This window comes from Marmota marmota, unplaced genomic scaffold (assembly GCF_001458135.2).
Source record: "Marmota marmota marmota unplaced genomic scaffold, marMar, whole genome shotgun sequence".
NCBI classification, from domain to species: domain Eukaryota; kingdom Metazoa; phylum Chordata; class Mammalia; order Rodentia; family Sciuridae; genus Marmota; species Marmota marmota.
Window position 1 is genome coordinate 16491375 of NW_026000108.1, and position 15744 is coordinate 16507118.

A 15744-nucleotide genomic window follows, 5' to 3' on the forward strand; every position below is an offset into this window, starting at 1 on the left:
ATGATCATGGCAATGACGGAGAATAACAAAACAATCCAACCCCCCTATTTTAATGGACTCACATATTCTCACAGGTACTTCTCCCAAATCTAAGATATCAACACAATCAAATGGCAGAGAGAAAAAGCCCACCAGGCAAGGTGGCACTTGCCCACAAATCCCAGGACACAGGTCAAGGTAGCAGATCATTTGGGCAAAGAAGCTGTAGACTAGCCCAGGCAACAGAGCAAGACTCTGTCTTGAGAGAAAAAAAAAAAAAGAAAGGCAAAGAAGAAGAGGCTAACAACCACATTTTACAGAATTCCATTCATTCCATTTTATATGATTCACAGGAATATTATCATCCCAGGACATTTTCCTTCTGATGACAGGGCTGGTGAATTCCACTCCACAGGAAGTTACAGACAGGTTCTGACTCCTGATATGTCCATTACTGAATGTACCACTCAGCTGTCTATACAGAGATTAACTAAGAAGTCCTAATTTTAAATGGGAATTCAGAACAACTGGAATGACTTAAGTTTTTGTCCATTATTATGATTTATTGTTACCTCGAGTTTCTATGTGGAAATCAAAAAACTAAGAGAGATGAAGTAGTCAAATATGCTTTATGACTATCAGAAATGAAATTCCTGTTGGCTACAAAAACTTAAGAGATAAAGCACATAAAATACTGATTCTATTCTGAGGTACTACTAACTATATGAAATACCTGCACAGCATAAGTACAATTAAAATTTGTTTACCATTTTTTTTTGCAGATTAAAATATATGGTCTGTATAATGATCTAACATAAAACCTGGAAGACGTGTCATCTTTCCAGAAAAATTATGATAATGTGACCAAAGAATTCTGCTCTGCTCCACTAGATAAGACCCATGTAGGAATGTAACTGAGCACCTCTAGGAAGGTAAGAGGATGACCCTAGCCAAGAACAAGACATTTTTCTCATTTTTATACCAAATGGCTAAGAACCAAAGAAAGGAATTTGTTGCCAAAATATTTGTAGAGCAGATGATCACAGAATGCTACATGTTTCTGTAGCCTGGTTAGGGAAGTGGCTCTGAATCCGACACAGTGGCCAAAAGGGACACAAGAGGGAACAATGCACTGGATTGAAAAAGTATGCCCGAAATCGGACACTCAGAGACAGTTTTAATGTGCAACCAGCATTCCATACAAAGCATCGTATTTGTCCCTGGACTCATTTCCTGTAGGTCACTCCAAAGGGTCGGAAGGAATCAGGCACCTGTTCCTGCACCTGTCACACTAAACTGTAAGGACCAATGAAAACACATGGGAACTCACTTTATCAAAGATGAAATGTGAAGAAATAAAAATGCCACATGCATAACAATGAAAGTGTCCAGAGCCACAGTTGTAAGAGATAGATCATTCTATGTTCTAAAGTCAAAATCATCTGCAAATTCAATAAATGTCTGATACGTTACATTAATAAACAGACAAGATAATATACAAACTCGATCTTTAATTATAATGTAGTAGGCGTACGGTGTTTAACACTGAAGACAGAATACTCCTGTGGCCTGTAGTTCAATGTTCCTGGATTAAGGCTGTCACTTACAAAGTTAGATATTCCAGAGCAAATCAGTTGGCCTCGCTGAGACCCAGTTTGCTCATGTGTAAAATAAGGAGACCAGGTTCCCTGTAAGAAGTGCTCAGCACATCTTATTCCATGCTAAATTAAAACAAAGGAAACCCAGAAGACAAATGTCTTCTCACACAACCTAGTGGAAATAGAAATAAAGAAAAGCAGGCAGTTTCTAAGAAAGGCCAAGTGACTTAGGCCCTTTCCCATATTTATATTTTCAAGTGCAGAGTGGTGAGGGACACTGTCAATTCTAAGAACCAGAGAAACAAGAATGACAAACAGATATGTAGCTGGGCATCTGTTTCAGGGAAGCTAATACGGAGGATGGAGACGAGAGGTTGGAGTAACCTGTCATCCAAACTTGACTAAGACGTCACAGCATTTTCACCATCACGGCTGCTATTAACGGAGTGGTCTTCATGATCGTCAAACAAGCAAACATTACACTTAAGAGAGATGTCAGAACATTCCCATTAACACCTCTTAATCCATACTGATCTGGAGGCGCCCCGTATTTTCATAAAAATAAATAAATAAAAATAGAGGGGTACATTTTTAGATAAGAACTGATGAACCAATTATTTATTTGCTGATGACCTAACTGTTCATCTAGAAAATAACAGCTCACCAACTGCAAAATGGTATGAATGAATTCTACAAGGTAACTAGGCAGGAGATCCACATCTTTAAGAAATCATAATCAAGGAAAATAGAACATGGACTATATATCTGCAGATACTAGGGACGTGGGCTAATTCTGGTGACAGAAGAGCAATTTTTAAAGCTCCTTTTACTTTAGAAAATTATGAATGAAATGTGATGTACAGAATTTGTTTTTAAATGCTCCAGCACTAAGAAAAAAAGAATGAAGCAAAGGAGCTAAGGAAAGAAGGAAAAAGGAAGGGCGGGCAGAGGGAAGGAAGGTAAGGGGGAAAGACGGGTGAATCGAGATGGTAAAAGCTGAAAACTGACACATTTTTCCAAAGAAAAAGTTCTCAAAAAGTTAAACCCAAAGGAAAAACATCTTTAAAAGCAATATAAGGATAGAAAATTAAGACAGTACAGAGGTTTTCAAAGCCTATGCCAAGGACACACTGCCCAGCATTACCTGAGCTGACCTTCTGCAAGTCACATTCTCAGAACCAGCCCCAGAGTTACCGTGTCAGCACCTGGGAACGGCGGGGAGGGGTCTGCTCACAGCAGCAGTCTCTGTTTAACAAACCCTGCCACTGATTCTGACCTGAGCTCAATCACAGAGCCAGACCCGGGTCTTTGAAAAGATTAATCATACAGAAAAGTCTACCAAGTAAGATCAAGAAAAAAATAAAGAAATATTAAAAATAAAGGATCATCATAAATGTCAACAAGGAAATGAATATTTAAAAATGAATAAATAAAAGAAATATACTTTTTTAAGAATATATTCATAAAATTCAACTAAATGAACTTAGTAAACTAGCCTAAGGTATGTGTCTCACTTGCATATTTAAAACTAGAGCTCAATAAAGCAATATAAACCAAATCTACACTTCATGCACTTTATCATCTTCTGAAATGGATATATACTAGTTTCATAAGAAAAATACCTCTAATGAATATGGAATAGACACTTACTTTGTCTGACAATCTTTAGCTGTTTTTAGAAAATAACTTAATACGTCAGTTTGATAGCTTTTAGTACCTATTCCTAAGACAAAAGAGTACTAGTCTGTGTTGGTTAGACTCGATCACAATTTAAAAAGCAATTACCTCGCTATACTTTACTTAACAAATTATCCACAGCAGAATTAACTTTTGGGATATAATACAAAAATCAATTAATTTTTTTGTCCCTCTAAGACACGTGCATTTTAGGATATCCTAGCATAATTTTATGCTGTTAATTAACTTAAAATGAAGTTCTTAAACCTCATAATTTCTTTTTACTACACTAATAAACAGTGAAAGCTACAGCCTACAGTTTAAGGTTCCAAAGAACTGTATAGGAAATCAGTCACCACATCACAGGTAATATTACATTTATATGCCCACAACTCAGTGACTCAGTCTTGAATATTTTCCTTCTCTTTCTCTTATTTATGTTTGGTAAGTTCCTGTTACTTGTTTTCAAAGATAATCATTAACTTTATACCATGAAATGATAGCAATCTCCTTCAAACTAAACTTTAAGATAACTAAATAAAGTACTCAAGATTTTGTAAGATCTTAAGAAGATTAATCTCATACCCTAAAAAAAAAAGACCCAATTTTTGCAACTATTTTGAAAAAAAAAAAAAGTTTTACCTGGATTTTCTCATTTGTTCATAAGAACTCTGCAAGTTAAACAGGGCAGCATTTCCATTTTAAAAATAAGGAAGGGCCCACGGTTAGTTAACCCACAAAACTGTCTTCCCCCAGTTCAGCAGGACACTTCCACCTAGAAGCATCAAAGCAGCAGACTGTTCACTCTACGCACTGGCAACAGTTCAACTTGAACCTCAGGGCTAAACTGTTCTTTGCAAATTGAGAGGTAAGCAAAAATTCCTCACATCCAAACAGGGTAGGGAGGAAAGAAACAGGCATTATAACTTGGCAAAATCTTTTTTCAGTGCTCACGTTCCAAATGTCATTATAATTATTCTAGTAACTCAAAACATTCCACTTCCAGAAACAACCACTAATCATGTGGGCTGCTAACCTGTGATTTAAGCAACAATGAAAAACAAAAGCAGAAGAGTCAGAATCCAAACCACTTCTCCCAGTGCTAAGAACACTTACCACAGGGAGTGGCTGTGGCCTGGAGCACAATGGAACAGCAGGACAGCTCATTAGAAAACCCCAGTCTCTAGAGTTCAGATAACAGTACTGAAATATTCTCCCACTGGCCTGTGAAGTCCCCGTTTGCCTGAGTTCCATTAATGTACACATATCTATTTTCCTTCCTTGAACAACTACATCCTAACAAGAAAAATCTCTAACATCAGAGGGCCAAAAGATACTCTACCAAAAAAAAAAAAAAAAAAAAAAATCTTTGGTTAAATGATCTAGGAAAACAAAATGAATAATTTACCTTTGATCCATATCAATGTATCTGAGATGTCCTACATAAAGATTCATGTTTTGTTTGGCCAGTGTGTTTCCCCTAGTTCTGCAAGACAGGGCAACACTGTACTAGAAGGCAAAGGTGATGCTGCAGGACACTCTTCTGGAACATCCTAGACGCTCCTGGGATCTGCTTGCTTTCTTTCAGCCCTGCATTGCGCTCCAGTTTGGACTGGGCAGGTTCCTTCTACCTACCGTTCATTTTGGTATGAGGGATTATATTGCAAAGGAAACAACAGTGTTCTCACATAGCTCAAAACTTACACCTTCAGAACACAATAAATAATCTTGCCTCATACAATTATTTTCATTTTTTTGTTGTTTACTACTCAATCTAAAATATGTAGTTTTTTATTTTCCCCTGAAGAATATCATGTTGATAAGGATATCATAGTTTTAATTTGGTCCTGTTGAAATATACCCCTTGACAAAGTCACTAATTAAAAAAAAAAAAAATTGTAACTGACATAAAATTGTATATATCTATGGGGTCCCATGTGATGTTTTTCCACATGTGTACACTGTGCAGTATTCAAGTCAGGGTAAACATATCTATCTCTTCAACTATCATTTCATTAAACTTTCAGAACTTGTATATCCCAACCATATGGAACTTCAAAAAGGGCTCTCAATGGCCTCTATTTCTTCAGGAAGCAATTAGGCAGTTTACAACAAGATCTGGATGACTAAACTCACACCCAGGAGGATGACACATAGTTGTGTGGATGAGGGAAATGATGGGTGTCAGAAACAAGAAGCCCTGGCACACCCTCACAGAGCGAAAGCTGCCCTAGGCCCTAACAGTACCTCAAGGTGCAAGATCTGAGCTCACCTCTCCTTCCTGCAGTAGTACACAGGTTCCCATACTAACTGGAGTATACACACCTCCATGACAATGTTGGAAAATAAAAAGTATACCCAGCTCAGACATAGCAAACACAAGCCAGTTTTTAAAACAAAGCTTTGGCTCCATTTCTATTTGGTGACAATATATGCTACAAATCTGAACTTGGGGAAAATACCTCTTTTGATTTTTCTTCTTTGGTAAATCTTCCAAATTTTTCTATCATTTCAGCCACAAAGATAACATCCATCTTGTCAGAAAAGTTGGCTGCTTCCACGGTGTAAGCCAGCAACTGCCGAGCTGTTGCCACAGCATTTGTAAGATTGAGGGGCATCTGCGAGAGGAAGGCAAAGAGCAGCACTTGGCAAGTGACCAGTAAAAGGTTGAAATTTTAGCTCTGCATTTCACAAGCATGGGAATGAACAGAACTATTACTTACTCATCATAACCTTAAAACACGTTTCTCAAATTCAAGAAAACTGGGATTTTAAAGGAAACCAACTAGAGGAAAATTTTTGTATCGTTGGAATAAAACATAATAAGACACAACACATCGGTAAACACAGTGCACTATCTCCTCCTCCCAGCTCACCCAAATTCTAGACATACCTTGGAATGCCTTTCCCAAGTACCCCAGCTACTACTGACTGACACCTCCTTGCACTCCCACTGAACCAGAGTAGCAACCACTATTGAGCACTTATCTTTACTGACATGCACGGCCAGTGCTGTTCTGCATTTGCTTATTTATTGACTTAAACATCAACCACTGCACAAAGGGGAAGCTGCCGCTAAGGATCAGGGAAACAACACAGGACAAAGAGCAGAGAAGCAAAAGTGAGAGGCACATGAGTCACACTAGTGTACCAAGGAGTCACTCTGGACACAGGGATCATAAAAGGAACCCAGAATGTGGCTTTCCATGAGGACTGGAAGGTGCTGGGATTCTGCCTGGTGGACACAGATGACAAAGACCCCCTATCAAGGGCACGAGGCCAGCCAGCAACAGGAAGGGAAGAAGGGCACATGGAGCATGATCCCGAGGATAGGTCAACTGAGGGCGTAACACCAGGGCGTTACATTTCACCGGGGAATTTTTCAAATTACATATTAGATTGGAACACCATGTTTTATTCACAGCCTGAGTAAATATGAAGATGATCTGGTTACCTGATTAAACATATAAAGGACTCTAGTGACGTCATTTGCATACTGGCAGCGAGAATAATCATCATCTGCCCAAAAGCCACCTCTGTCACATCGGCGCCAAGCCTTTCTCTCATCCTGAGGGTTTCCAGGATAGATGCCACTGCCGTGGGTGTTCCGGGTACACTGCAGATATGCGGTAATGCCCGCCAACGTCCTGGGCCATCTAGAGAGGTGAAGACAGAATAGTCTAAGAAAACCTAGAACGACAGAGGGAACCAAGGGTAGCAACAACAGAAGAAAAACCAAGGAGAGGACACACCGTGCATCACCACAGACAAAAACCAAGAGGAGACGCGAAACTCCTTGGAGAAAAAGAAAAACAATATACACAGACTAGCCTGTTTTAATCAATCTACTGAGTATATTTCTTTTTTTAATAATAAAAATTACTATTTTTAATACCTTTATTTTATTTATTTACTTTTATTTGGTGCTGAGTATCGAACCCAGGACCTCACTCGCACTAGGCGAGAGCTCTACTGTTGAGCCACAACCCCAACACCTGCTAAAGATATCTCAACAAAATAATAATATTTTTTTCTGAAATAAAATTGTAAAACCTTCTAGATTTTGCTATGAATGGAGAAAAAAGAAAGTTGGTGCAACAGATAGTCTTATGTCTATTTAATACCATTATATAATCATAAGGCATATAGACTCTTGCCCAATAAACAGAATTTGGCCTTTTATACTTGTAGGGTTAGGATACGTGAAAAAAAAAAAAAAAAAAGGTACCAGAGCAGTTCCGTGACTGCTGTCCTTAGAAAGGCCTGCTTGCAAAACCGGCCCTTCAGTTGTTGCCTGGGAACCTGAGTGACCAGCACATGCCCTTGAAGTTACCCAGTGAGTGTCGTTCACTCTGCCTAGATAGTTAGGACGAGTCCCTGCTTTCCGCGGAGGAGTCTGGAATTTTGATTCATGCTAACCAGAGGGGGCTACTGGACCAGATGTCAGGAAAAGTCAGAGGTTCTGTGTCTCAAATGGGCCTCCTGGGCAGAAATGCTACAGAAGGATCCCTGCCTTTTCACAATTGCTGGCAGAGTAGGTCTCTGTGACCCCTTTCAGGCATAAAGAAGCAAGCCTACAGGAGACTTCTTCCAGCACCTACTTGGGTCTTTCCCCCTTCCCATCCACTCATGTGCCATAATACATTAATACTATATATTGTATCTGTGAGTTCAGCTCTGTGCTGAGTCCCTGGAGTCCTCCCAGCAATGTCTGAACACGGGTGTGGTCTTACAGACTCCAACACAGCAGACTACAGAACTCATGGGGGGAACTACTCCCTGACCAGTGACTACAAGCCCTGTGGACGGGGCTCATTGCCCCTTGGGGTAGGAGAAAGCTCTGTTATTTGAGCTCTATTTCTCAAAAACTGGGAATGAACTTAAGCATCTTTAATACAAGTTGTAATGATGCTGAACAAGGAACAACTGAATTATAATGTCAGTCACATCAAAACGCAATTCATTACCAGAAACTACATAAATAGATCAAGCAACACTAAACTAAGTCTTATTAATGCAGTGGGAGTTTAATTGTATAATATCTTAAGGAGTGTCAAAAGATAAATAATTCATTAATCAGTTAAATATTTAGATTTTTCTCCTATTTTTAAAAATGTAAAACACTCAAAAATTATGAGTAAAACATAAAATTCACCATAAACAGAAAACATCAGATTATGATTATTTAATAAAAGATACTGAAAATAACAAAATTAATAAATGTCAAACATTTCACCTTAAAGTACACAATATAAATATAGATCAATATTTAATGCACATAAAGACTTCTCATTGGCAATAATAAATGCTGGTTTCCATATGTCAAGAAGAATCTTAAAAAAAAGAAAAACAAGAAAGGAGCGATAAAAAAAAAAGCAAAATTTAAAAAGGGGAGCTATAAGATTTATTATTGCTACTTCTCCTTGGATTGGCAAGATTAACACCAAAGGGTTTTCTAACTCTTAAAATATTACAATTGTAGTCAAGAGGTGACAATAAACTCACCAGAGACCATGCCAAATTACAGTTAATCTTTATTGCTGCCTTAAAGAGTCATATATTTCCCTTTGTTCATATCAACTATAAACTCTTAAATAAAATCCCTCAAATAATAGAGTTAATAATAGATGTAAATGTGCTAAAGCAACATTGAAAGTAAGACATATCTAAGGTAAAAGTTGTTATTTCTCACATGTTCTAAACTTTCTACTAAAACAAATTAACTTGTTCAGCTCATCTTAACAGAGTCCCATAACCAACCCCTGAGATTCCAGTGGCTCCCCAGTCTCAAGACTCCCAACCACCTTTCATTCCCAAAGTCCTCACCTAGCTTCCACAAGAACAAGTAGGGAGAGAAAATGAGATATGCATCTTTCCTAGCTATTGGCTCTTGAGTGGACAGCACAGCTATGAGTGAGTGACTTCACAACCCTGCCAAACCCTCAATGTTCATCTACAATGCAGTCCTTGACAAAACCATTAGCCTAAGTTTTGTATTATCTTAACAGAATATCCAAAATATTTTCCTAAAGTAGTGATTTTTAACTTACACAACAAAATCATTTGTTTAAAATGATTATTTTGAGAGAGAATTAAATAAATAAATATTATGTCTGAAATAACGTTCAGGCTTCTTTTTTTTTCCAGTCTCCATAAATACTTCTGAAATTATCATTCTAAAGTTAGTTCTTAGACATATGAGGATATATATGTGTACAAATATACATTTCTCAAATTCTGTTTCTTAGAATAGAGTCCAATTATGTACCTTTGAGAATAAAAAGACTTAGGACAAATCAAGACTTTTGAAGTACTTTCCGTGTCACTGACCTGAAATCACCTTTATTATTTACCACCCTCTCCGGAGGACAGTACTGTGCAGAGCTTTCTAAGACCACAATATCGACAGTTCTTGTGTTGTTCCCGCGTTTGCTCTGGACATGACAGCCCCAATTTCCAGTAGATCCAGCCTGAATATTAGAAATGGTTAGGGCACTGCATGGGAAAAAAAAAAGATTTTAAAAATAGAGAAAATATGGTTAGGCAGTGAGAGAGAGATTGTGGGCTTCAGTCAGTCACCTAACAAGGTAACTGAACGCACACTTGAGCCAAGCACTTGCTAGATACAAACAAATAAAGAAACAGCGCCCCCCCACCCCACCCCAATTTAAGTCCCTCAGTGGCAAGTCAAAACACCCAAGGGAACAGATTCCTAAAACAGGAGGTTGGGGCAGTGACAGGAGTATGTACAGAGTGCAGTGGTCACAATGCTGAAGGCCTCTCCTTCCAGCCTAGGGAAGGGAAAGGAGCCAAGAGCCCTAAGGCCAAAGTAGCACTGTACTTCCTCAGCCAACATGAGGCTTCCAAGTCACACCTACCTTCTCAGAGATTCTCAGAAGAATCTTGAGCAAAAATACTCAAGCATGAAGGAAGGACAGTACTATGTGAATTATGAAATCAAGAAAATACTAAAGGTAGGGTTGGGATTGTGGCTCAGCAGTAAAGCACTTGCCTTGCACGTGTGAGGTCCTGGGTCAATCCTCAGCATCACATAAAAATTATTAAAATAAAGGCATTGTGTTCAACTACAACTGAAAAATTAATATTTAAAAAAAAAGAAAGAAAGAAAATACTAAAAGTAAATTATTCTACAGAAGAAGGATTACCCTGAAAACAACCATTTAATCTCTAAAAAGATTCAGTGAATGAACAACTGATGCGTTCATAAGGTGGATTCCATGTAAAGGTATATTTCTATTTATAAGACAGATGTATTTCTTTTCATTTTATTTGAGACTGGGTTTCTCTGAGTTGCCCAAGCTGTTCTTAAACTAAAAGTTCTCCCACCTTGACCTCTGTAGTAGCAAGAATTATAAGTGTGGCCCACCATGCCCAGTTAAATACCTATATTTCCAAATAACTGTCAGTAAATCCCATTTTCAAGATGAAATTGTAATTCTCTCATATAAAACCTATTAATCAAAGAGCAAATGTCAGAACCTTCAATTAACCTTTACCAACCCACATGACCCACTCTACTTTGCTGTTATGTAGACACAAATGATAAAACTTAAAACATATAGCATTTAGCATTTTAATTAACTTATAAAAGTATGTCTTTCAGTTAAGATACATTTGTCTGGTCTCCTAAACCACTGATCTCTGCAGAAAATGTTCTTATAAAGACTCCAAGACACTGTCCTATTCTGATTTATCAAATATATTTATTATCTTTACAAAATGTGGAAAAGAAGTCAATAACTGTAATAAACATTTTCAAGATCAAGTGAAAGAAAAGTCTGACATTAAATTTAAATAACCATAAAGTCTGCAAACATTCTATTTTACATGGCTATGCTCAACTCGGAAAATGTATGTAGAAAGTTTGTCAGTGAAAATCATCCTTGATCCAGAGGCTTCCAAACTTCCTCAGTTTGGGGTGAAAAAAAATCCAAGACTGTGTCTCTAACAATTTAGTAGCTATTTGAAAAAACAACACATAAATTTGAAATAGAATTTTTATTTCACTCTTACATAACCACAACTTCCTGACAATAAATGAGTGCCCACTGCATACTCAGAAAATAAATAAATAAAATTCAAATCTCGGATTCATAAAGGCAGTGGCACCCCTATATCCTGTTCCACAATAATTTTCACACAGTACTCATTTTGGACCATGGCAACTGCTAAAAAATCCCACATCTCAAAATATGACTCCAACAAAAGGGGCACAGTAATGATATGAATCTGACACTGCACATGGCTGGGGGTTCAGGGCTGAGTGCTGTCCATCAAATGTCAAGCTCAGAAATTCAGTATGCACTCCTCCAACACCACAAATGCTTGCAGATCTTCCATGGATTCAGTGTGGTGTCCCTGGACACATAAGCACCTGGCTTTGGGAACTGTAGTCACAATACAAAGATGTTTGTGGACAGCATTTAGCAATACCTCAGTGTCTAAAAGCAATTACTGGGCCGGGCGCAGTGGCACACACCTGTAATCCCAGCAGCTCTGGAGGCTGAGGCAGGAGGATCATGAGGTCAAAGCTAGTCTCAGCAAAAGAGAGGTACTAAGAAACTCAGTGAGACCTGGTCTCTAAATAAAATACAAAATAGGACTGGTGATGTGGCTCAGTGGTCAAGTGCCCCTGAGTTCAATCCCTGGTACACCCCCTCAAAATTAAAAACAATAAAAAATAAATAAAGGCAATCATCGGGATAAAATCTCCAGGACTCCTCCAGGAAACAGACTCACAGAGATTTAAGGAAATTTAGGAAGAAAAATAACTTCAATTTCATCTTCTAAGAGAACTACAACCACCAATTCTTACTGATTAGAAGGATCAATGACATGAAGAAACCAATGAAAAATCAATAGATAGCTCCCTCCAATTTAAAAGTTATACACTTCTGTCTCCTGAAACTTCTTTTATTATTCTGGGCTAAGTCTAGGTGAAGAACTTTGCAGTCTTCACAAAATTTTTACTTTAGTCAAAAGTTTCTACCAACAACATTATTGTAAAAATAGCTGAGTTGCTATGCTTAGAAATTGTTTTTGTACTACTATAAAGAATTTACAATAATTTAAGCATAACCTGCAGATTATTATTAGATTTATAAAGTAAATTTAATTGCTTTACAGTCACACAACTGTGACTATAAATTAAATCAAAATTCTTTTACATAGAACAAAGTCTAGCTTGTTTTTCAAGACTGATTGGTGCATTGTATATCAATTATTGTCTATTTATACCATAAATTGCTTAAGAGTGTACAATTTTATGAATTTTGACATATGCACATGCCTGGGAAATTAACAGCACAATAAAAATAATAAAACATGAATATATCATCTCTATCAATCTTATCCCTTAATAATGGGATTTTGCTTCTGGGGACGGTTGAGTAGCCCATACTAAACCACACTTCCTACAATTAATACTCAAACTCTGAACAAATAATAAAAATAACAACTTTCTGAACACATGACCAGTGATCAAAAGCAAGCAAAAAATGAAGAGGAGCTGATATTAGGAAGAGTGGATTAGCACTGGAGAGGAACCAGAAAACTTTTCACTTATTTCCCAGCCCCATATTTATCTATGAGTGCATTATAGTTGTACATATTGATGGGATTTGTTGTTACATATGTGTACATGCATATAATACATACATATGTAACAATATGATTTGGCCAATATTATTCCCCAGCACTTCCTCTCTCCCTCCCCACCTCTTGATACTTTTCCTCTACTGATCTCCCTTCCCAGAAACCTTTTGAATGTGCACGCCGCCCCTCGCCCCCCAAAAGGGCAGGCCCCACTCAAACAGACCACAATCTTAGTGACTTAAAAGACAGAGCGGGGAGAGGCAGAAGGAGGGAGGATGTAGCCTGTCTAGAAACATAAACTTCCAAGGATGCAAATCCACCCATATCTGCTACTGACCTGTGGGTACATACACAGGTAGGACAGACACCAAGATTTCAGTTGCCACCTACCAGAGTTTGAGTTTAGCACAACTATTGCCTGACCGAACAAAAAATCAGCTCTTCTCAGAAAAATGAAATAGAACCCAGAGTTAGGAGTCAGCAAACTTTTTCTTCAAAGGCCAGAGAGTAAATATTTTAGAATCTGTTGGCCAAGAAGCAATATCCAGGATATTATAGAAGTATTGTTCAGGATATAATCCAAAATTATCACTAGACAAATAAATTATATTTTTGAAATATAGGAAAATATAAACCATATTCTAAAGAAAAACAGTAATGATGATTCAGTTGTTAAAAGTGGCAGACATTAGAAGGAAAAGAAAAAAAAACCCAAAACAAGAAATAAGACATAAATAGAAGTATGATTGTAATAAATAAAAAGTTCCAAGAAAGGAATTATAAACTAGAAAAGTTGACCTCAGAATTTATCAGACTTGAATCAACTCAAGAGAACCTGTACTTTCTCAGCAGTTTTCTTATGGCATCTGTGCCCTGGCAGAGTTTGGAAGCTATAGCTCTACTAGAATAAAAATTCAACCAGGAAGAAGGGAGAGAAGGAAGGAGGGGGAAAATTCAATGTCTACAAGTAAAGATCTCACCAAAATAAAATAACTGATGGGTGATAACATCACATATATTGTAACCTTTTTTATAAAGCTCAGATTAACTATTTTGGTGCTCATACCAACAATGGGGTTGACAGTTCAGATAGCATATTCTTTTATACTAGTAGGTAGAGAGAAGTATCTTAAAATATACTATTAATCATGAGACAAAACAGTGAAAATCAGATAATTCTTCCAAGTAAAAATAAAAGCTTAGTAGCAGGAAATGGTTAAGAAAATAAGGTTTGGCACAAAAAGTATACATATTTCTTCTGAAGGCTTTAAGTGAAAAAAATTCCCAGCTTTTTCAGTGTTTCTCTTTTATAGATTTCCTTCCAAAAGTGGATGGGAAGATGTCTATTTAATTTTAAAAGAGGAATAACAGTCCAGAGAACAAATGCAAAATGTCTGCATTTTCCAATACAAGAAGATACAATATTAATCCGCATTTCCAACTAAACATGGCAACTCCAAAAGGGTAAATAAAATCTAGAGATGAATCTTCATCTAAAAAAAAAAATTTACCTTGCAATCAAGGAGCAGTTGTGAATCATGTTCTTTTCAACAAAGATGCCTTGCGATTCATCAGTTTCAACTATTCGCCCGTCTTGATACCACAGCACTTGCATGTCCTGGTCAATGTATGAAGCCATGCACTGGAAGGGAAGGCTGTCTCCTTCAAACACAACTTGCCGATGTGATGGAGTCATATAAAATGAGGGTAGTTCAAGGGGTGGATCTGGAGAGAGTAAAACAAGGACCTGGTAAACAACTATAACAGGAAACAATGACCATCCCTCAGTAATCAGCATTGCTCCTAGGGATGGCTGCTATTGAGCTGAGTGGTGCTCTGATTTGGGTGTGCTCCCCAAGGGCTCGGGTATTGGATGCTTGGTCCCTGGTTCAGCAAGGTGAAAGGTGATGCAGCCTTTATAAGATGGGGCCAAGCAGGGGGCTCTCAGGTCACTGGGGCACCTGTCCTCAGAAGCAATGCTGGTCTCTTAGAGCGACCAAGCATCTTCTTCTCCAAAGAGCAAGTTGCTAGAATAGCCTGAGCTTGCCCCCTAAATTGCTCTCAGGTGCTATCTTGAAATGCAACCTTCTGCTCCCACACATTCACCTGTCATGCCATCTGCTACAAGCCCCTCACCAGAGGTCAACCCAATGGGCCTTCCCAATTTTGAAATCTAAGTTTCGGAAAAGAAACTTAGAGTTTCTCTTTCATTTATGTCTTATTTCTCATTTTGGGGGGGATTTTTTCTTTTCCTTCTAGATGAACCTCTTTCTTTTTTAATGAAGTTCAGGTTTTCTGTAATAGTAACAAAACACAGACTAAGAAAAGTGGCTCACAGGTGCAAACAAAATTAAGTAAAATTAAAAGGAAACCAATACATACTCAAGTTCTAATATTTATAATTTTTCCTCTTAGGTATTATAAAACTATCAGATGATCACTGAAGCAAGAGAAAAGAAAAAAAATGTAAAACTTAAGTCCAGAGCATGAAACTAGGGATAAGTAGATGCTGAAACAATTTTAAAATACATTTGGACATTATATTACCTTTGATTAAAACACTGGTTTCTGGCTGTAAGAGTAATGCACATTCACTGTGGAAAATTTAGAACACTTAAGAAAAAATGTCTTTAAAATCCCATATTTTATAATTGTTTTTTGAAAAATGATATATTTCCTTCCAAGTCAGAAAAATGAAAGGAAAAGATTTTAAATATGTTTGTGAAAATGTACACAAACAGCATTGGTTCATTAAAAGCCTTTAAAGTATTAGTTCATTTGTTTAACACAATTCTAACAGTGTATATCCTAAAGAATAATTGCAAATATACAAAAATATATTCAAAGACATTAATCACTGCATTATTTATGGATT

The 15744-nt window shown here is 37.4% G+C and overlaps 1 protein-coding gene across 2 annotated transcripts in view; it reads right to left on the reverse strand.

Moving 5' to 3' along the window:
- Positions 1 to 15744, reverse strand: part of Adgra3 (adhesion G protein-coupled receptor A3) — a 105268-nt gene that overhangs the window by 36930 nt on the left and 52594 nt on the right. For both annotated transcript variants that reach the window (XM_015481999.2, XM_048784274.1), the window contains exons 7-10: positions 14381 to 14594; positions 9585 to 9749; positions 6709 to 6910; positions 5717 to 5872 (exon numbers count right to left, since the gene is read on the reverse strand). In XM_015481999.2, coding sequence (XP_015337485.1) covers positions 5717 to 5872; positions 6709 to 6910; positions 9585 to 9749; positions 14381 to 14594 — 737 coding nt within the window. The remainder of the gene's footprint in view (positions 1 to 5716; positions 5873 to 6708; positions 6911 to 9584; positions 9750 to 14380; positions 14595 to 15744) is intronic.